The sequence below is a fragment of the Heloderma suspectum genome, chromosome 2, assembly GCF_057233095.1.
Source record: "Heloderma suspectum isolate Gila_16-S chromosome 2, 16-S_ref, whole genome shotgun sequence".
NCBI lineage: Eukaryota > Metazoa > Chordata > Lepidosauria > Squamata > Helodermatidae > Heloderma > Heloderma suspectum.
Window position 1 is genome coordinate 307,909,549 of NC_139459.1, and position 23,868 is coordinate 307,933,416.

The following is a 23,868-nucleotide window of genomic DNA, read 5'->3' on the forward strand; positions in this document are numbered from 1 at the left end:
GATCAGACACGGGCTAGAGCTGTATCTTCAGCCTATCACGTGGCGGTGAAGGCAGCAAAAAAGGAATATTATGCTGCCTCCATCGCGTCTGCAGAGTGCTGTCCCAGGAGGCTGCTCCAAGTGGTCCGGAGCCTGGTCGGTCCTGTGGCTCCGGAACCACTGGAGCATTCGAAGGCCTCCCGTGAGGCCTTGGCAAGGCACTTTGCAGATAAAATTGATCAGATTAGGTGTGTTACTCTGCACGCTGTGGATACAGTTAGTGAGCAAGAGGCGGCCTGTGGCAAACCGGTTTTGTGGGATCGGTTCCAGCTTCTTCCTCCTGATGAAGTGGACAAGGTGCTTTCATCGGTACGGCCGACCACCTGCTTACTTGATCCTTGCCCATCTTGGCTCATTAGGGGCTGCAGAGAGAGACTGGGTGAGGGGATCAGGGCGGTGGTGAAGGCCTCCCTTGAGGAGGGAGTGATGCCATCAGCCCTCAAGGAGGCAGTGATAAGACCGCTCTTAAAAAAGCCCTCATTGGATCCTCAAGTTCTGAACAACTTTCGCCCAGTCTCAAATCTGCCATTTTGGGGCAAGGTGATTGGGCAAGGTGATTGAGCGTGTGGTGGCGGTGCAGTTGAAGGCACACTTGGAAGAAACTGATTATCTAGACCCATTTCAGTCGGGCTTCATGCCTGGGCATGGGACAGAAACGGCCTTGGTCACCTTGGTGGATGATGTGAGGAGGGCTCTGGATAGGGGTGAATGCTCCTTCCTTGTTCTCCTCGACCTCTCAGCGGCTTTTGATACCGTTGACCACGGTATCCTCCTGGACCGCCTGGAGGGGTTGGGCATTGGGGACACCGTATTGCGGTGGTTCCGGTCCTTCCTCTTCAGCAGGTACCAGAGGGTAGCACTGGGAGAGGAGGTTTCGGACCCGTGGCCACTTACTTGTGGGGTGCCACAGGGTTCCATCCTCTCCCCGATGCTATTTAACATCTATGTGAAGCCGCTGGGGGCTATCATCAGGAGGTTTGGGGTGCAGTGTCATCAATATGCGGATGACACGCAGCTCTACCTCTCATTCAAATCTTCACCAAGGTTGGCCGTAGAATCCCTGTCCAAATGTCTGGAGACGGTGAGTGGCTGGATGGGGAGGAATAAGCTGAAGCTCAACCCTGACAAGACTGAGGTACTTTTGGTGGGAGACAAGAGGAGGCTAGGGGATGTTGACCTGGTGTTGAATGGGGTACGGCTACCCTTGAAAGACCAGGTCCGCAGCCTGGGGGTCATTTTGGACTCCCGGCTGTCCATGGAGGCTCAGGTGTCAGCTGTGAGCCGGACAGCGCTGTATCAACTCCATCTGATACGGCGGCTGCGCCCCTTCCTTCCCGACCATCTGCTCCCATCAGTAGTACATGCCCTGGTCTCCTCTCGTTTAGACTACTGCAATGCGCTCTACGTGGGGTTACCCTTGAAGATGGTTCAGAAGCTGCAGCTGGTACAGAATGCGGCAGCTCGCCTGATTAAAGGCAGCCGCCGGCGAGATCACATCACTCCAGTGCTGAAGGGATTGCACTGGTTACCAGTTGTTTTCCGGGCCAAATTCAAGGTGTTGGTTTTGACCTTTAAAACCCTATATGGTTCCGACCCAGCCTATCTTAAGGAGCGCCTCCAGCAGCACCAGACAGGCCGCTTAACAAGATCAGCCTCGGATGGCCTTTTCTCTGTCCCATCAGCCAGGACAGCTAGACTGGTGGGGACGAGGGAGAGGGCCTTTTCTGTGAGGGCCCCCGCTCTGTGGAACTCCCTCCCTAGGGAACTCCGTCATGCCCCCTCTTTAATGAGCTTCCGTCGTGCATTAAAAACGTGGCTGTTCAGGCAGGCATTTGGGGTGGGTTAGGGTATTTTAGAAAATGTTTTTATTGTAGAATTTTATTGTTTTATGGTGTGTTGTACATCGCCCAGAGTGGCTGGGTGACCAGCCAGATGGGCGATTAATAAATTAAATAATAAATAAATAAATAAATAAATAAGGCTTTATAGGTTAAAACCAGCAACTTGAATCAGGCTCAGAAACATACAGGTAGCCAGTGCAAGTGGGCCAGAGTCGATCTTTTATGTTTGGACCTTCTGGTCGCTGTTATCAATCTGGTTGCCGCATTTTGCACGAGCTGCAGCCTCTGAACCATCTTCAATGGCAGGCCCACAAAGAGTGCATTGCAGTAATCTAACTTGGAGATTACCAGAGCATGGACAACTGAAGCCAGGTTATCCCTGTCCAGACAGGGGCGTAGCTGGGCCACCAACAGAAGCTGGTCGAAAGCACTCCGTGCCACTGAGGCCACCTGAGCCTCAAATGACAAAGATGGCTCAAGGAGACCCCCCCAAGCTATGAATCTGCTCCTTCAGGGAAGTGCAACCCCATCCAGAACAGGTTGAGCACCCTCCATCCATTCAGAAGAACCACCCACCAACAGCATCTCAGTCTTGTCTGGATTGAGTTTCAGTTTATTAGCCAGTCCATTCAGTTTATTCAGTCCATTGTTGCAGCCAGGCACCAATTTAGCACATCCACAGCCTCACCTGAAGAAGATGAAAAGGAGAAGTAGAGCTGCATTTCATCAGCATACTGATGACAACACGCCCCCAAACTCCAGATGACCGCACTCAACGGTTTGATGTAGATGTTAAATAGCATGGGGACAGAACTGACCCTTGTGGAACCCCATACTAGAGAATCCACAGGGCCGAGCAATATTCCCCAAGTACCACCTTCTGGAGCCGGCCATCCAAATAGGAGCGAAACTACTGCAATGCAGTGCCTTCCACTCCGAGCTCAGACAATGGTATCAAAAGCCGCTGAGAGATCAAGGAGAATCAACAAGGTCACACTCCCCCTGTCTCTCTCCCGACATAGGTCATCATACAGGGTGACCAAGGCTGTTTCTGTGCCAAAACCTGGCCTGAATCCCTACTGAAATGGATCTAGATGATCAGTCTCATCCAAGAGTGTCTAGAGCTGGCTGGCAACCTCCTGCTCAAGAACCTTGCCCAGGAAATGAACATTTGCCACCGGCCTAAAATTACTAAGATTTTCTGAGTCCAGCGAGGTGGCCCAGGGCCACTCCCTCTCGCAAGGAGGCATTAGTCACCTCCCTGGCCCAGCCAGCTGTTCTTTCCCTGCCAGTTTTTATAAGCCAAGGGGGGCAACGATCCAGTGCAGAAGTGGTTGCACAAACCTGTCCAAGCACCTTGTCAACATCCTGTACCAACTGAAACTCATCCAGGAGAACAGGACAAGGCTGTGCTCTGGATACCTCACCAGATTCACCTGCTATAACACTAGAGTCTAAGTCCTGGCGGATGCAAGAGATCTTATCCTGGAAGTGCCTAGCAAATACATCACAGTGGGCCTCAGAAGGATCTACAGTTTCCTTAGGGCCGGCATCTAATAGCCCCCAGATGACTCTGAAAAGCTGTGCTGGGCGGCAAATAGAAGATTCAATAATGGCAGCACGATAATTTTTTTTGCTGCTCTCACTGCCCCTGAATATACTTTACCACAGGCACATACCAGCATTCAATTGCATCCACTCAGACTTCTTCTCCATCTGTACTCAAGCCATCTCTCATTTTGCTTCATCGCTTTCAGGTCCAGGGTATACCACAGTGCAGTACGAGCTCTACTCAGGAGAGGCCGCTCAGGAGCAATCGTGTCAACTGTCTGGGTCATTTCTGCATTCCACAGATCAACCAGGGTTTCGGCAGAATTGCCTGCCATATCAGCCCGAAACCTCCCCAGGGTCCTCTGGAAACCATCTGGATCCATTAGCCTCCGGGGGCGGATCATCTTAACAGGTCCCCCACCCTTGCAGAGGGGAAAAGCTGCTTTAAGTAAGCTGCTGTAAACCTCAGCAGGTAATGATCTGACCATGACAAGGGGAATGATGCAAAGTCCCCCACCTTCAGACCACCATCTCCATGTCCAGTTGAGAAAACCAAGTCTAGAGTATGTCTCTCTACATGCATTGGGCTGATGACATGTTGGGATGGTCCCATGGTCGTCATGGAGGCCATGAAATCCTGAGCCGCCCCAGACAAGGTGCCCTCAGCACAAATGTTGACATCCCCCAGAACCAATAGTCTGGGGGATTGCAACAGCGCACCAGAGACCACCTCCGTCAGCTCAGATAGGAAGTCTGTTGAGCAGCGGGGTGGGCAGTACACCAACAGAGTCCCCAATCTGACCCGCTGGCCCAACACCAGGTACAAACACTCCAGACCAGTAGTCACATGGATAGGGAGCCTGCAGAGGGAGATAGAATTCCTATAGACCACAGCAACCCCCCCTCCCCCAGCCCTCAGGTCTTCCCTGATGCTGAACCAAGCACCCCGGTAGGCAGAGCTGGGAGAGACTAACGCCTCCCTGCTCCCCCACCCAGGTCTCAGTTGTACATGCCAGATCAGCTGCCTCATCCACTATTAAGTCATGGATGAGGGAGGTCTTACTTTGAACCGATCTGGCATTTAAAAGCAGCATCTGGAGACCCGAGGGCAGGCTGCTAGGGCAACCACCATGCCTGCGGTTTGGGGGAGGGCCGGAACACAGCACAGCCGTTAACTGTCTGGGCTGTGTTCCCCTAACCTGGCTAGCCCTCCTCCCGACGCCATATCTCCCTTGACCCGTAACCACACTAATTGGGGCCCCCTCAAGTGCCCCGTTTTGGCCATGTATCCTCTCTCTCAGGCACATAACAGGATCCTAGGCAAAACAACATCAACAACAACAACACCAACCAACACATAGAAGCCACAGAACCAGTCAACCCAGTGTGTGTGTGGGGGCTTGCCACTGCGTCTCCCCTGAAGCAGCTCCTCACAAAGGGGTGACCCTGCCTTCAGCAGCAGCGCCTTTGGCATCACTGCTGCCCCGCGTCAGAGCTGGGCAGATAAGAGTCTTCCCAGGGAGCTTGGGCCCAGCTGGCTTGCATCAGCCACAATTAGCCCAGGGGAGTTTTTTTCCTCTTCAGCTCCAGCCTCAGGGGTGGCTTCTCACTGGCAACAACACAGTCCCAGGCAGGCCAATAAGATGGTAAGTTGGCCTACCTGCTTCTGTTCGATGTCCCGGCTGCCTTCCCCTGCCTGGTCCAGGCTTCAAATCAGATGTGAAGACTTGGGATATTCCTCCCTATACAAGTTTGTCTCGTAAAAACTCATCAATAGGTCAGTATCTCATGATGAACAGGCCAGTATCTCATGATGAACAGGCCACTAGATGAAATGGACCATGTCCAGCAAGGAAGAAAGTTGTTCTGGTACATAACGATCACCTTATCTGAAAGGCCTTTGATATAAGCATAAAGCTTTCTAAGGATCCTCACGGTGGTCGCTGTTGGAGAAAAAGGGATTATCTAGTCAGTGGTTCACAACCTTGGGTCCCCAGATTTTGTTGGACTACATCACCCACCACCTCAGACCACTGGCCATGCTGCCTGGGGATAATGGGAGTCATAGTTCAACAATATCTGGAGATCCAAGATCAGGAACTACTGATCTAGATAGACGGCTGAACTGATCCAGCAAGGCAGTTTTTATGGTCTCACGACAGAGCACAATAATGATTTGCATCACTTTGACGATATCACTTTTCCTTCACTTTTTGGCAAACTCTACATGGATGGCCACCATGTTTGAATCAGCCCTGAGATAGAGTTTAAGCACAAGAGGCTATGAAAGGACTTCCCATCAATAAATCTTTGCATCCTGAGATGTTTCTCTCCTTTTGGGGTCCTACTTTGAATGCTCACCAGCTATTGCGCCCCTAAGGTATGTATATAAGCCATGGAAAAGTTTCAGCAACTCAGAATACATAAAAGCAATATTGATAGAAGTAGGAAAACACAAGCACAAATTACTTTTAACATCTATAGTACACCATGTACAACAGGAAAGAGGTACCAAGAGCAGGTTAGTTATTAAAATATTTAATGTGATCTGATCATGTTATTACTCAGTTATATGATAATGTATGAGAAAGTAATGTTTAATAGATTGGGCTTGCCAGAATCATTTATGCAAAGTCCCAAAAGCAGGACAGAATTATAAATACTGAAGGACAGATACTACCTCAGGGACAGTTAGCAAGACATATCCGAGTAAGGAAAATAAAGTATAAAATGAACAAGGCCAAGCATCAGGGCTTAGTACTTCCAGGTAGCTACCAGGGGTCAAGCACCTTGATAGGACCCACCAAGGGCCTTCTCTGCAGTGGTCCCACACCTTTGGAACAAGTTGCCATCGGAGGTCCACCATGCTCCATCATTGCAGGCTTTTAAAAAGGCCTTGAAAACATATTACTTTACCATGGCCTTCTCTTGATATGACTGTTGCTGCTGTTACTGCCATTGTCGTTGTTGCTGGTTTTATTGTTGGGTTTTATTGTTTTTATCACTTTTAATATTTTAACTGTGTTTATGTATTTCATTGCTGTAAGCCACCTTGGGAGGGCTTCTGCCCTGAAAGTGGCCAAGAAATGTTTTAAATAAAATAAATTCCTCCCTAGCCTCCCAGCAGCATACTTTCCTGGTGATGGCAGCGGCAGGTGGCCATTTTAATTTCCCACAATACCACTGGCATAGTGTTCTTTGGGGCATTGTGGAAAATTCAAATGGCCACCCACCACTGCCAGGTGAATCCAGGCAGCCCCCCAATGTCGGAGGGGACCCACCAAAGGGCACTGTGCTGGGGTGGCTAAAACTTATTGCTGGACATGCATTTAATGTTAGCTAGGACAGCATTCACAAATTTTCGAGAAATGCACTGAGAAGTGTAACAGTGGCCTGGTTTGCACATTTAAAAAAACAAAACAGTGTTGTCATGAACAACCGAATGTGCTACTTCATGCTAGTTGATTGCTCCCGCTTGGCTCGTCTTGTCAGTGAGAGTGGCTAAACAACCCAGGGACGCTTTGTCCCTGGGTTGGTTTGCACAATGTCCAAACCTGGAACCCTGGCTTGTCTCTTCCCAGACAACCCAAGGTTAGAACCCAGGGTTTAAGCTTGGGTTCCAACTCTGCCTTAGCAGGAGTGAGCTAACATGCTGACTTGTCGTTATGTGTGAGCTGGGCCAGTGTTTTTTTCAATTTTTTTCAGTCTGTTATAATGGTACATATAGTTCACCATTTCTTTAGTACATCAATTACTTTGACTTGAGCATTTATTTTTTTATGACCACTGACAAGTTGCCCAATGTATGGGAGACTATACTTGTGCCTTTCTGCCTGTTTATTAGTTACTGTACCTTCCTTCATATTTAGAGTTAATATTTTAGATCACGTGTTGACAATGGTCTAACAGAAGTGTAATCTTAGAATGGGCATATATTGTAAAAAAAGCAATTATCTGTGCATGTTACCAAAGCAACTCGAACAGATAAACATGGATAAGGGACTACTTGCAGTTACCTGGTATACTTTGCCTTCTTGAGACCAAGGTTGTGTCCAGTCCACCTGAATCTTTGCTCCCTTTGGAGTAAGGGCCATCATCTGTGAGGAGAAGAAGAGAACACTCTGAATTCATAGAGCCTAAAACTCAAAGTTACCTCTCTGAAATCCTAACATGCTTTGTAAATTTGCTTGGACAATATTTTATAACTACAGTTAGTGGACATGTTACCATGGCCAGAGGGATGGCGTGAAAATGATGTCCCTATGGCGCTTTACCATCACCCACAGGAGTATCTGGATCAGGGATGGGCAACTTCCGGGGATCTGACGCCCAGTTCCCCCCTGGGACCCACCTGGGGTTACATCCCACCACTGCTGCACCGCCAAAGGCAAAAAAGTAGCAATTTATAATTAAAATAAGGCATATGGAAAGCCTGTGGATTGTTTTATAGAATCATAGAATAGAAGGGTTGGAAGGGGCCTACAAGACCATCAAGTCCAAACCCCTGCTCAATGCAGGAATCCAAATCAGAGCGTCCCTGACAGATGGCTGTCCAGCCTCGTCCTGAATGCCTCCAGTGTGGGAGAGCCCACCACCTCCCTAGGTCATTGGTTCCAATGTTGTATTGCTCTAACAGTCAGGAAGTTTTTCCTGATGTGCAGCCGGAATCTGGCTTCCTGTAACTTGAGCCCATTATTCTGTATCCTGTACTCTGGGGTGATCGAGAAGAGATCCTGGCCTTCCTCTCTGTGACAGCCTTTCAAGGACTTGAAGAGCACTATCATATCTCCCCTCAGTCTTCTCTTCTCAAGGCTAAACATGCCCGGTTCTTTCAGTCTCTCCTCATAGGGCTTTGTTTCCAGTTTTAAAGCAAAATCGCATTCCTGGGACAAATCAACACTTTTTTGCTGCCACTATGCCACTGAAATTCAGTAGCAAATTCAGTAGCCTAGTGGTAGCTGTCGGAGGAGGGGCGCTATGGGGGCCACATGCAGCATGCAGGACACATGTTGCCCTCTCCTGATCTTGTGATTTTTATAGTACTGTGCAGACTGCCCTCATCATCTTGCAAATAGCCTTACCACTGCTCCACGTTTCCTGCAATTGCTGCTGGAATCAAAACTACTCGCAATACGCGCAAGAGCCACTTAACATGGTGGCAGGGCCATGGTAGGTGGCCCAAATCTGGCCCTGCACATGGAAGATTTTATTGGACATAAGACTAAGATCTTATCTTCCAAGATCTGCAGCACTTTTTCCAGAAGAGCACAATCTGATTTATTTGTCAGGCGATAACCCTTTAAGGATGAAAGAACATCATTCCCATAAGTCTTAAAGCATGCCATAATACTTATGAAGAAACTCATGGTCTCTAGAAAGTGGAATAATACATCAGGATACCAACTAAGCACTAAATCACCATACTTGAATTCAATCACCGATTCCCTTACATCCTTTTATTTCAAAAGTCACCTCTTCTTGCTGCGGCTTGGAGTAGCATATAGAAAAGGGATGGGGTGAGAAAAGAGGAATGGAGTTTGAAGGAACATCAGTTTAAAATTCAAGCTGTATAATTGAATATGGGTTTCACTTTTTATGTGCATTTTTTCCAAGGAGGTATTTATTTGCCAGGAAATAAGAACTCCCAAATCACTTCCCCCACACTTACTGGCTGCATCAAATCACAGAAACTTCAGAGCGATAGAACAAAAACAGTTTTAAGGAAACCCAAGGGTGCAATAGTTGTAATGCATCTCACTGCAGCTCAATATAGTGCCTATAATTTACTGCACAGAAGGAGATACTCCAAGTGCCCCAAATTGACTTCCTCCCTCGCAAAAGGTACTTATCAAGTGTCTGATCACTGCAGCACCCATTGGAAATGTGTTCCCCAGAGGGAAGGCAGAAATCAGCATGTTTAGAATATCATCTGCATGGGAGGGGCTGGAGGAGATCCTTAGATATGAGTAGATGTGGACATACAAATAACCACCCTTAGCATTGATTTAATGAACATATGTTTATGAAGCACTATTAAATAACAAGGTCACTTTGCATATTATGACTACAGAAGCCATCCTGGACAACAGCAGTACAAAACAAACCTAACTCATGGCATTCCAATTCGTGGTTTGGGAAAGATGCCAATCTATCAGAATCTTACATGCTGGCTGGGGATGATGTGGGTTGTAGTCCAATACATCTGAAAGATGCCTGGTTGGGAAAGGCTGTTCTAACACTTCAGGAGAGCAGAAACAGTTGTAAAGCATGGAACGGATGGGGGTAGGGAGCCAAGAGAAGTGTTAGCTGTGTGCCCCACAACTGAAGTCATACATATGACCATCTAAAGGCTGCCCCCTAGCATAAGACCATAAAGTCCAGTCTAAATTGCCCAGCTGCACTACTGTAGGGGAAGAGGCCTAAAGCCGGGTGTGCGTTATGGTTATGGGTAAGAGCACAGCAGCACTTTTGAAGCTGGGGACATGGCTCACTGGAAGGGCTAAAAAAATATGTTAAGGGGAACCCAAGCCCTACACAGCTCAGGACCACAGTACCTGACAGAACGCCTCTCTCAGCATGAACTGACTTGTACACTACGATCTGCATCTAAGGCCCTCCCCCAGGAGCCTCCTCCGAGGGAGGCTCGGAGGGCAGCAACAAGGAAGATGGCCTTTTCAGTGGTAGCTCCCCATTTATGGAATAATCTCTCTGATGTGGCCTGCCTAGCACCAACATTGTCATCTTTTTGGCACCAGGTTAAAACTGCCCTCTTCTCTGAGGCATTTGGCAGCATATGATGAGTCTCTTGATTGTCTCTGGCTGATTGTTTTGAATTGTTTTAGATATATGTTGCTGTTGTGTGTGTTATTTGTTCTATGTTATTATGTGAATGGTTTTATATTTTATATAATGTATTTTAATGGTTTTTAATTTTTGTGAACCGCTCAGAGAGCTTTGGCTATGGGGCGGTAAAGAAATATAATAAATGAATGAAATGAATGATGAACCACGTGTTTACTGAAAAACATTTAAATACGTAATTTATTTTCTTTCTTTTTTTGCAATTGATTTTATAACCGTAGCATAAAAACACATTAAACAATGAAACAACAACATGAGAGTTAAAGAGAGCACTAAAACGATCCCACCAGAAGATAAAAACCTGCCAGAGATTTAAGCAAGGAGAATAAAAAAGATCTTTGCCTGACACCTAAAAGGCATTAGTGTGGGCACCAGGCAACTCTCCCTGGGCAGACAATTTCATGAGCAGGGCCCCACAAGAGAAAAGGCCCTCTCCCTGGCCGCCACACACCCCTCACCTCAGAGGCAGGCTTCTCAAGACCATCTTGGTGTAACAGCTAGGTTAATTTGGGAGAAGATTTTCCCTCAGATACCCATGGCCCAAGCCTCATAGGGCTTCAAAGGATGCATACCAGAAGCGGTATGTATCTAAAAGCGACATGCTGGGGACAATCAACAGTGGAAGGGTCTGGAAGGGCTCTGTTTGGAGAGGCCCTGGACAAATTGCCCTCAGTGTCCCCTCAGCAGCAGCATGGGCCCCTACCAGTGCCCGCCCCTGGCCTCTTACTGCTTGGCAAGCAGGCTAAGGCACTCCCAGCCCACGCACGTATCCTGCCCACACCACTATGTTGGTGGCTCTGCCCTTGTCCCCACCATGCATACATAGAAGCCAGGGCTATTGACGTTAATATGGCAGCCCTGGCTGATGTACAGGCACAGGCAGGGAGCTGTGGTTGATGCCACCAGCCCACCCCAAAGTCCCATGGGTGTTGGGCCTGGGTAGCACTTTCCTGTTCTGCCTGTGAGCACCCACAGACATCCGGCTAGCCACTGCTGCAACGTTTGTTCCCCCAAATCAGGGGGCTTAGCAGAGCAAACATAACGCACCACTATGCATTATTAGAAAGCACTGGTACGGGGGTGAGAGTAATTGAAAAAATAAGGCAGACTGCAATGTTTTAATTGAGTGAAAAATTACTTTTGAGAGACGAAAAGCCCCCACCCTCAGTTGAATTTGGTACCAGATACTTTAAAAATAAAAAATACTTCTACGAAATGCCATTGGCAAGCATCATCCTAAGAAGCACCTCTAAGAATAACTATTGTTATTCTTATGGGAATTTAATTAATTGACTAATCAACTAAAACTCATACAATTTAATTGACTGGGATTTCTTTTAACGGGATGACAGTCCTGCTAATAATAATAAAGTTCTTTTCAAGCATCAAGTTAGTCTGCCGATGTTTTGGGCTTAATAATGGCTTCAACAGTACTTCCTCAAGCTTTTCAGAACAATTCAGAGTACAGCTGCCTTGGGAACTCCAAGATAAAAAGTGGTATAACACCTTTTGGGGTTGGTTCCACCAAAAGGCTCAGAATCTGGTCAACTGTAGGTCAAAACAAGGAGACTTTTACTATAACAGTAAAAATAACAATAATAATAATAAGACAGACACAGGCACACAATGTTGCCATTGGAGGCACAAAGCCCCGAGTCCAGAAGCAAAGCTGGACTGTACTGGGGAACCACAGAAGCCAGCTCCATCATTACAAGGGTGGCCCAGACAAGCCATCAGCCATCTGCTTCTCATTATAAACATCTCAGCAGTCCCTTCCCAACCACCAAAACAGAGTGTTGACATTTCCTTTTGGTAACCCCAAAGCAACATTTGATGTTACATCCTCAAAATCAGTTAACACCCTGTCCAAGAAGTGCAACTGATGCTGGCAAACAAACAAATTTGATAGCCAAGCTAGCATCTGAAAAACTGTTGCCCAAGGTAATCAGCTTTTCACCATCAAGAGCCTCTGCAAACAGCTGAACGGCCTGAGCCGGCAATAAGAAATCTATGTCAACCATTCACAATTAGCCATTCAAATAGGGTGCCGGTCAAGAAAATCCTCTGGCATTTCACTGACAGTTCAGATGGCAAAACCATTAGCAACAAGACTCACCCCATCCCTTGCACTCTTCTCCCCTGCACAGGGGATGATGCTAAAGTGTTTGTTTTTGCTCATTATCTCACTGAAATGTTTGAGCAGTCAAGGAAGGTGCCTGTTGAAGTGTGAGTTGGCATTTGCTTGCATTCGTTTCCCTGCTGTGCGCCTTTTGTTCATGTTTGGCTGATTTCCTCCTTTGTCAATCAGGTTTACTTTATTAGAGATTTCTTTTCCCCCACTGCTTCATTTTCCATTAAGACTCTTATATTGTATGCTTGACATTATCACATCCTATCTCTTAGCATGTCATCCTAGGGGCTTTACTGAAACAACTGTCCCTTCCTTTCTTTTTTGTTGCTTTGGGCTTTAATTATTGCAAACTGCCCAGAAGATGTCAGTTGGGTGGTATATAAACCAAACAAATAAATAAACTGTTCTCCCAATAAAAAGAAATAAAGAAAAGAGAAAAGAAGTTCTTCGACCATCCTCTCTCCTGGCTGAAGGCTCCAACTGGAACTTCCCTACATGTTGGGATATTCTGGGCCATGTCTAGACAGGAAGGTTCCCCTTCTCTTGGTTATACTAGCATATAACAACCAGAAGTGTGGAGAACAGCATTTGGACAACCTCCACAAAAAGGTATTATGTACTGCATAGATTATGCCTACAATTGTTGCTTGCCCTGTGCAGGCAGGCAGAGACTCCATAATCCTAACAAAACTACAATAGCCAGCATTCCTTGGTTGGGAAACTATGACATTCACAGGTTTAAAACTGGATTTGTTTGAAGTGCAGATGTGCTCTATAAACCTTCACCCAGCCGTATTAAGGACCAGAACAGCAAAATGGACAGGGAACGGCTTCTGCTACACAAACCTCCCTACGGACTTGGATGGTTTGAGGTACTCAGCCACAAGAAAGCATTCGATGTATGCATTTTCAATGGCTACAACTGTAGTGTGGAATTCCTTGCCCAAGGAAGCCCACATTCACCTACTTTCTTCCACAAAAAACTCCTGCTTATGTGCAAGCTGTAATGTCAGAGCCATAAATTCCTATGAGATTGCAGCTCCTCTTCTATGAAAAGAAACACAGCTTGCAAGTAGAACATACACATAAGCAGTTTGTTGCTCAAATCAGCTGCCAACATATCATCAGAACCAGCTTTCCGGAAAGAAAAACCACCCAGGAGGTAGACATGCCTTTCTTATTGAAGAGCTGCACATCGTTAAGAGTATTTTTGTCCCACAATTCCTGTCTCAAGTGCCAATCATTTGACTATTTTCCAACAGCTGTGTAAAATCTACTTAGGCAAAGCTAAGTGTTTGGAAGAATAGCAGCCTTGTATTAAAGAAACCAGCAATATTCCTACTCTGCATAAAAAAGGCCTCATGATGACAGATCAGATGAGAAACATTTGAGGAGTCCCTGAAGTTTGTGTCCTCATTGAATGAAGTTGTACATGGCATCAAAAAATCTCACTGCAAGTTTGCTGTTATAACATTGCCACATGTGCATGCGTGCGCAGACACAAAACACACAAATCTATAGAAATGCATGTGGATCCTGACTGAATAATGCAAGTTGTTAGACCCTCAAAAACGAAGTGACATTGCATTAGTTAGGTAAGTGTACTTCTGGAAAACCAGAAGTGTTTTCTTCATTTTAATTCCAAAATTAAAAAGAAAAAAAAGGGAAGGCTGCATTAAATCCTAAAATTCAATTATATTTCCCATTTTTGTAATAACAGCACATTCAATCCCATATATCTTCCCTTGCAGCAGTCAGTTGCCGAAGATCCAATATCTCTTCTTGCCATTAAGTGATGAGCAAGGATGTGTTACTATGTGCTTGGAAGCAGAGGGCACTTCCAAGCAGTGAGAAGTTCCAGTGGCAGCACTTACTAAGGACTTTTGAGAGATCACAAAAGACTCACGACATTTTTGAAATGTGATTTACAAATATGTAAGTGGAGCATAGAGGGAAACAAACAGCTTAGCTCTCCTACAAGTAGCAAATCCACTGCCGTTCATCCAGTCCTGAGAAACTAGTACTGCACCCCCAAAGGTTCCTTCCAGAAATCAAAGCTCTCACTTTCCAGGGAAGTCTGCAGCTATTTCCCAGGCAGTCACCTGAAATTTCCCTAACAAAGATGTAGTGGCACAGCTTGGCCACTGACCATTAAGGAACATCCTTGATAATTACCAGCAACTTGCCTGGCAAAAGCTATGGTCAGACCAGCACTCATAGCAGATATCATGAGGAGATAAAATGGCATATAGGGATGCCATCAGGTATCCAATATTGAAAAACTGGGATGTTAAGATCTTTCTTGGCTCTTGGCATCTCAGCTTTGACACCTATGCTTATGCTAGTTTATTTTCAGAAAACTAAGCGATATTATAATTGCAACTTATGCCAAAATTCCCCAACCTGGTGCCATCCAGATGTGTTGGGCTGCAACTCCCATTATACCCAGCCAGCATGGCCATTCTGTGCAGCAGTTAGCATGTCAGGCTAGGGCAGCCTTCCCCAACCTGGTGCCCTCCAGATGTTTTGGACTTCAACTCCCTTCAGCCTCAGCCAGCATGGCCAATGATCAGCAAGACTGGGACTTATAGTTCCCAGGTTGGGAACCAATCAACTTCCCAGGTTGGGGAAGGAGCCCTAGACTAGGATTAGACCTTCATCGGGACAATTACAGAGGGATCGCAGTGTTCATATCAAATCAATAAATAATCTTGTAGCACCTTTAAAGACCAACTTATTGGCATAAGCTTCCTGGGACCAGGGAGATTCAGGTTCAAACCCCCACTCAGCTAGGAAGCTCACCAGGTTTTCCTGGGCTAGTCATCATTGTCTCTCAGCCTAACCTACCTCACAAGCAGCTGTGAGTCTTAAGCAGTGGGATGGGGGATGACCAGCTATGCTACCCTGATGGGTTTTTTTTTTTAAGGCCAGATATAAATGTAACAAATAAATGACTTCGAATGAATAAAACCAGTTGTTCTATTCTTTGAATTCTGGGCTATGTGCAGGAAAATTATTAATTTAGTTTTGGATTGAGGGCAATCCCGTCATGTGAGCCCCCACTTGGAATCTGAAATGGTATAGCCCAGTCATAGGTTTTCCACCTCAGCCGGAACTAAGCCAGAGAAACACAGAACCCAGAACAAAGCAATGCTTCAGCAGTGCCTCCTATAAAGCGATATAGTCTAAGACAACCCTCCCCAAGCTGGAACCCTCCAATAGTTTAGACTACAACTCCCAACATCCCTAACCACTAGCTCTGGGAGTTGTAGTCCATAACATCAGCACATTGCACCACACTGGAGATGGCTGGTATAAGGAAATTACAATGTTTATTAGGCACGGTAATGGGCAAGGGGCAGAGATAATATCCAGCAGTTAGAGAGGTGAAGGCCTGCATTTAAGTATTCCTTTGATCATGTACTGAAATTGGGTGATTTGGGGGAAAATTTACTCCGCTTCACATTCCTCCATCGTTTTTAAAAATTGGGGAATAGTGACCTATTTCAGAAGGTTGTTGCAAGAGCAAACAGAAAGGCAATAAAGCACTTTGGAAATCCAGAGTGCGATATAAATGGCCAATAGCAACAAGAGCTGCATCACATCTCTTGAGCTCCTTCTTTTATGGGAGTAAAAACAATTCTATACACAGCAGTTAAGTCAGTGGACAAATCACTCATACAGCAAGTGACCATTTAAAAGAACCATGGAGGCAAAAACATTAATAAAAAAAAAAAGAGCCATAGCTCATAACAATTCATTTCTCTTATTGAGCAGACACTGCTCTCAGTTCCGTTTGAAAGAGAGGCTTGTGGTGTGTGGGCAGCTGCAATTGGCAAACCAGATAGTATTTGATTCAGTAATGAGTCAAATTAAGTAGTTCGCTGCCTTCCTTTTGTATGCCGACATCTTTTTCATTGTGTGGTAAAAAGAGGACAGCCTGCTGCTTTGACATCTTCTTAACAAAGGATTTATTGCAAATGGATCCAACATCCAAAGTTATGGGATGAAGTTAACTCTCCTCCTTCACTCCATTTCCTTTAAAATGCCAAGATTTTGTTGCAGGTGACTGCTATAAAAATGCCCAGCAGCAAGCATCATTATGAGGTTGCAATGAAGGACTTGCAGGAGCTGCTAATAAACAAAGCCCAGGTCATGAGTGACCAGGGCCTTGTTTCCACGACAACAGAAGGAGAAGCTAATGGAGGAGCACTGGATTTTTAAAAAGGGATCAGCTTTGCTGCATTTTGGTCCATGCAGGGCTCCATGAGCAGGTTCTCCAGCGCAGTAATCGCTTCACAGAACATACTTCCTCGTGGGGGTGGGGGGTGGGGGGTGGAGTGAATGTCATCTGACTGGCAGGGGCTGCTCAACCAATAAGAGAGGCTTCCCCCCTCCCCCCTTTCGCCTTTCCCCTGAAAGTCCAGATGCACCTGCATTTCAGGAGCAAGCCTCATCGAGCACAATGGGAGTTACTTCTGAGTAGACACACATACATTTGTGCTGGGAAGGGGGGGGAGAACACAATGATGGAAACCAGCCCCCATTTGAACCCACAGGATCTCTATAATGAAGGGTGGAAGTAGCTTCTTCCTAATGCAATAAACCAAACGAAGGAGAATTGGAGCCTTGAGATCACACTTTACTGCACTTAGGGAATTTGGGCTTTAAACTGTGCCATGTCAATAGAGGGGAATCTCTGTAAATTCTGTGGGCATTCATAGGGCAAGCCTCATTGACCACAATGGGAGTTACTTCTGAGGAGACACTAATGGGTTTGTTGTGGGAAAGAGAGCAGGAAACACAAAGACAGAAGCCAGCCCCGATTTTAACCCGCAGGATCTCTGTAACAAAGTAGTTTCATCCTAAGGCAATAAACCAAACAAAGGAGAATCGGAGCCTCGAGACTGGGCTGTACCTTGTAAATTGAGGGTGTTCTCTGTAAGTTCTGTGGGCATTAAGAAGGCAAGCCTCATTCAGTATAACGGGAGGAAAAACCCCTTGACCGGGGTTACGGTGAAAGGCACACCCCTGGCCAGGGCTAGTATACCCAAGGTCAATGTGGGGGTCGGGGGACACAGCAACTATACCGGAGAGAACCCAACTTGAGGAAAAGAATCGGACGTTTAGCAGTCTCAAGAAATCTGGTTTTTCCCTTATAAGCTCCAGGGTGGCTGCTGGATGGCCATGATGTCATCTGTCCCTAGCAACCTCAACATGCAGCCAGCTCGGAGTAAATTGCTGGTGGAAACACCCCCCCCCCCTAGGTTCTACGAAGTCAAACCTGGATCAGACTTACTCTACAGATGTTACATCCTAGTCAGCGATGTCACAGAGGAAATAAAAAATTACCACAACCTGCTTTCAGACTTCGCTGTGCTTTGCCTCTCTCCCCTTCCTTGCTCAGCATGGGCATTGGCAAAGGGGCATTCTACTAATCGCTATATAATTTGAAAGAAGTTAGGGCAGGGAGCAGGGAAGGCACAAAATGTGGAAGACATGGTCAAGCGATTTGGTGTTTGGGATGCATGGGGGACGAGGGAGGCCTGGCTTTACAGAGCAATTCTTTCTGTTCTTAACCCAAAACCTCTCAGTTCCCCTATTTTTCTTTTTACAGACAATTAGACATTCAATAGCCAACAAGTCTAGAAATAAAACAAGGAGCAATGGTCCAGTGTTTAACTGATCAATGCAAGAATGTGGAGGTGGAAGCATGGATCCCTGTTAGGCCGCGATCATCTGGCCTTGACCCCCAGCTCATAATGCAGGACAGCTTGTTTTGACCATCAGCTGTTTACTAGGAGGATGTTAGGAAGTGGAAGTCAGCTGATGCCTGATGCAAATGCACCTTTCTAAGATTGGGGGGGGGGGCGTGGAGGGCAAGAGAACTGGAGTATTGTGTGTGCTATTCCAATCCAGCCTGCTACTTTTCTGTACAGGAACATGAGAACTGGGAGTACATAACTGGTATGTTACGACTATAAACTATGTGTTGCAACACTCCAGTTCAGACTGGAAATAAAGAAAGACCAAAGCTGAAAGAAGGCAAGGAACATCCAGTAAAAAAAGTAGCAGGAGTTTTGTAACCAGCAGAGAAGCCCCTTTCCCTCAAATTGTGAACAAACCTGACCTAGAATTTTTTGTATGGATCAGCGTACCACATGACCCACTCTGGCTTATTGCTGTAAACAGGCATGTTTTATTTATTTAATAGATTTCTTAGCTTCCTTTCAAGCCCACAGTCTTCCCAAGGCAGCTTACAATATAAAAACCATGCAATTAATTAACACATTATAAAGCACCTTAAGTTTAAACATTTTAAAAGTTAAACAATTTTAAAATAAGCCAGTTAAAATGAAACACATTTATTTTATGTTACTTTATTTCCATGCTGGTCTACAGTTCCCTTTGTTCCACAACCTTAAGGTCCACCTAACACCCCCAGGATCCAATGCAGGATTCAATCCCAAGACTACAGTAAAGTGAGCAGGTTGAGGTCTGTGGCAAGCCCCCTTCAGTTAAGCAGCTCCACACTGCCCAGTACACCGTGCCCCATCCACATGGATCTATTAAGAATTTCGTATACATTTCTGTTTACTCGCTAGTGTAAACATTTTAAAAGTTAAACAATTTTAAAATAAGCCAGTTAAAATGAAACACATTTATTTTATGTTACTTTATTTCCATGCTGGTCTACAGTTCCCTTTGTTCCACAACCTTAAGGTCCACCTAACACCCCCAGGATCCAATGCAGGATTCAATCCCAAGACTACAGTAAAGTGAGCAGGTTGAGGTCTGTGGCAAGCCCCCTTCAGTTAAGCAGCTCCACACTGCCCAGTACACCGTGCCCCATCCACATGGATCTATTAAGAATTTCGTATACATTTCTGTTTACTCGCTAGTGTACTAAAAGCAAGTGAGCTGTCTTCTAAGTTTATGCCTTGAGGCTTTCTAACACAATACCATAGGGGAGTGAGAAGGAACCTAACATTCTTACTGTTAAGCTTTTGGGGAAAGAAAGAAACTTCTGTCACGCTTACTTATCAGACCAACAACTGTGAAGGAATAAGCTCATTTAGGGATGACACTAACTTGGCATTTCCTTATCTGACTATTAAAATGTCACTTCCAAAGTCGCCACTTTAGAGCCACAGTCATATTTTTTTTTAATGGAACCTGAATTTATTACAAAAAGTCCAGAGCCAGATAAACAGGCAAATCCATTAATCCTAGTGTGAGAGAAAAAGAAAAGTATTTCACCTTACCAACACCCCCCTCCCATAAAATAAGGGTATTGACAAAACACTTTCCTTCCAGAATAATTGCGTGATGTTGTTCAAAATTAAAAAGAGCCAGACAGACAGAGAGACTCCAAAAAAAAATGCTTCGGAGCGTATTTGCATTGCAAGAAAATCCCTTTTGCTTAAATAAATGCTCAGTTAGAAGTGAGTATGATTTTAGCCACACTTAAGTCTGACATTTTAACATGGAAGTTTTATTAATCCACAGCTCAGATTTACAAAAAAGATTGTCAGAACGGATGAACAGTAAGAAAGCTGTCTTGTGCAACTAACTACAAATGATAACAAGAACTATCCTCAGGACTTTAGTCTATTAAAAAGGGATTGCTTACATTTCCAACAAGCAATTGGTTTCAATGGCTGTTATCAATGAACAATTCGATGGAGAATACCTATTCATTAGACCCCCCAACATTTAAAAAGTTATGTGTGTGTCCTACCCTTCCTGTAAGGATCTCGAGAAAGTATACACAGGGTTTTCCTCACTACAACTCTTGCACAAGATCACCCAGTGAGATTCACAGATGAACTGAGATTTTAACACATATCTCCCCAGTCGAAACCTACCACACCACACTAGTTTTCTTTAATATTAACAGCAAAAATGAGCATGGAACTGACCCCAGCCCCCGCTTACTTCCTGCAGGCCCCTCTCTCAAAGCACTGCCAGGCTGGCCCAAATACACCTCTGCGACAGAAGCTTGGCTGAAGAGAAAAATCCAAGGGGGCAGGGGGCACAGACAGACAGACTGCAGAAAGAGGGGGTTGGTCAGAACTCTTCATTTTAGTGACAGTTTTGGTGTCAAAAATACACTCCCACCCTTCCTCTTTCTATGGAATTGGGATAGATCTGTGTTTGAAACATCCCATCTAATTTGGCCCTTTTCTTCCTATCTATAGAGCAGTAGTGAATGTTATTACACAGAACTTGCCTCCTCATACTGTGCATGAGTTTTCCTTTGATCACACTTCAACCACCATATATCTCTGTCATAACGTTTACCTCAAACCAGTGGCTCATCACCCTCAGCAATCCAGTGATGTTACCTATATGGTAATGCCTTGGCAGCTTGCAGCCAAGACCATTTTTGCATCCACCCGTGGAAATGGGTTGGGCCTTTGTAGAATCACGTAGAGTCAATGGCAGGGAAAATATAAAAGAACAAAAGAGGATGATACTTCATGATATATTCCAGGGATCATACTATGAAGAAAAGTGTTTATACAGTGTTATTATTATCATGTTCCCAGTAAGCAAACATAAGAAAGAGAACATGGCTCCAAAAGTCAGCACTTTAAAATACCATATATTTGAGTTCAAATTGATTGATTTTCTTTGATCAACTTCCAGAAGAAATACTTTTCAAGCAGCATGGAGAAGAGGATTTCCTCCGTGGTGCAGTCGCCCTGCACTTTGCCTTAGATGTCGTTTTCGCATGTCTAAGTGCAGCTTTGGGGAGGGTGCAGGAATGGGGCTGGAGACCATATAGGAAGTGGTCTAAAACAGCTTCTGTGGTCTCCTCCCCTCGCCAGGAACATGCCGTTTTCACCCCTCTGTGCTACAGGCACAGAGGCGGCACTGGCACAATTCTCTCTGCCCCAGTGAGGGAGTGGGGAGCATGGTTTCCTGGCTGCGAGCTTATAGAGCTATCTACAAGCTTGGAGCTGGAAAACTGAAAGATTCTATCTCCCCCAGATGCTCTCTAAGGGACATAGGATTCCTCTCTCCATGCTTCTGTAAGGTTTCCTAGTGTTGCTCGAAGCACTCCAGTTTTCTATCCCTCACAGAATAAATAATAGTCGATGTAGCATTGATGATTTGCTGTACCATTAAAAGAGAGAACCTAAAGTATATAGATTTCCCCAGCAAAGCATTCTGGACTCTATCTGAAATTTCATATGGAATTTATTTACAAAGCCATTGCAGGACAATTTCTTCCCAATACTTATCTCATTATGTCAGACAACTTGTTCAAAGAAATGAGGAGGAGGAGAGGATCTGCTCATTTTTACCATTATCTGAAAGTCTGAAGATACTTAAAGCTTCATTGGACTATTGCCATTTCCAAAATGGGATGCTGCAAAAATCACATAGATACAATTATATTCAGAAGGTGACCTCACATTCAAAGCCCAGACAAGTGTTTATCACTTTAATTCGACCAATGGGAGCTGGCCAGGTTTGTTTAGTGTTTTGAAGGAGACATTCCCCACCCCCCACACACATTTCCTCAAAGAAAGGCCTTCAAAGGCCGTAGTTGCTTGACAAAATGCAAAATCATTTCCAAAGGATTTTGTGGGACAGGGAGAGAATTATTCAGTGGCATTGCAGAGCCTGGCCAATAGGGCTCCGGACCCTTCTTCACACACAGGCTTAAAGGATTCCCTTTTGCTTAAGATAACCAAGTACAAAAAGTAAAAGGGAAGGATGTAGGTTTTCAAAATCCTATTATAGTTTTAAGATGCATTCTTTTCTCAAGAGAATTGGCAACATCATATTACTGGGGTTTCTACTGCAAATATATACAATTTGTTTCTGAAAGAAAACACCCACCCACAGGAGAGCAAACCGAAAAATGTTAGACTGTTTCAGTATAATTTGTACAACTGTGAGAATTTCAAACCTCTCACATATTATTTTTAAAACCATGCAGTCCAGGAGGGTTGTAGCTCAGTGATAAAGCCAATGCTTTGCATGTAAAAAAATTTATCTGGAGCAATCCCTGCCATCTCCATTTAAAAGGAACTTGGGTAGCGAGATCTGTCTGACACTCCAGAAAGCTGCTGCCACCCAGAGTTGACAATACCAAGCTAGATGCAGGGCTGGCCCAAGACATTTTGCTGCCTGAAGAGAAGAACGAGATGGAGCCCCCTGCCACTCCATGTACAAAAGCCAAATGGACTGGCAGTTAAATATTTCTTTAACACTGACCATGGGACAGTGTCCACCAGGGCATCTGAATGCAGCAGGCTAACTTAGGGGGTGTAAGGCAGGCTATGTGGTTCACAGCTCTCTCCTCCAGCACTCTGCTGCCACCTCCTAGCATCTGCTGCCTGAGATGACTGCCTCACTCTCCCTAATGGCAGGGCCAGCCCTGGCAAGATGGATTAATAGTCTGGCTCAGCATCAGGCAAGCTTTATGTGTTCAAGAGGAATGCAGAACGGGATGAACAAAACCAGTAAGCACAATGTAAACAACTTATACAAACCACAGACAAATGAATAAAGAAGTGAAGTAACCACCACAATTTCCAAAAGCCTGCCTGAAAATGAAACTCTGCAGGACCTCTTTAGGGAAAGAAAATCCACGTTGTGGTGAAACCACAGAAGGTTCAATAATTCTCAGGTAATAAAGAACCAGTAACAGATCCTAGTAAATGGGGACAGGGGTGTCACATTGACAAAGGAACTCATAAAGGTATAGCAAGTTCAGGCCATTTAGATTTTTATAGGTAATTATTACCAGCACCTTGAATTGTGCCCTGTCTCTGACCAACAGCTGTTAGAAGGCAAGCAATGACATTTTATCCCAGTGGCAATTTTTGGACAGTTTTCAAGGGTATCCTTCATAAAGTCAATTGCAGTAGTCAATCAAAAAAATTAGCAAGACCTGGATGACAGTGACAAAGAGACATGGCTAGAGTATCAGATGTAACCAGTAGACCACATACCTGGCCAGAGCTGCTATCTGGTCCCCCAGAAGCACTCTCAGACTGCAAACGGATTCTTTCAGGGAAAGTGTAATCCCATTTAAGATGCGCGAAACCCATTTCCCTAAATGGCACAGGCTCGCAATAACTACCATTTCTGTCTTATTTGGATTCAGCCCTACTTTGTTAACCACCCAGTCCATGGTAGATTGCAGACACTTATTTCCAGACCAGAATTTTTGCCCCATTTTTGACAGTATATATTTTTAAAGGAGTTGGGAGTTTATCAGCATGCAACACTATATTCCATATCTCTGGAAACATCATAGAGATACCAAACAAAAAACAGAGACAGAAATAGGACCTTGTGAGATCCCGCAGAGAATCCCACAGGCTAGAATAATAATCACCCAGTACCACTCTTTGAGACTGCTGCACCAGGTACATTTGGCTAGTGTGTTAATTCAACAGGTGTCCACAAAAATCACACTGG

At 45.2% G+C, this 23,868-nt stretch overlaps 1 protein-coding gene across 1 annotated transcript in view; it reads right to left on the reverse strand.

Annotated features, from left to right (window-relative positions):
• GRIP2 (glutamate receptor interacting protein 2) overlaps positions 1-23,868 on the reverse strand; it is a 181,958-nt gene that overhangs the window by 121,813 nt on the left and 36,277 nt on the right. The window contains exon 2 of the mRNA XM_084840214.1: positions 7,448-7,528. Within this exon, the coding sequence (XP_084696340.1) occupies positions 7,448-7,528 (81 nt within the window). The remainder of the gene's footprint in view (positions 1-7,447; positions 7,529-23,868) is intronic.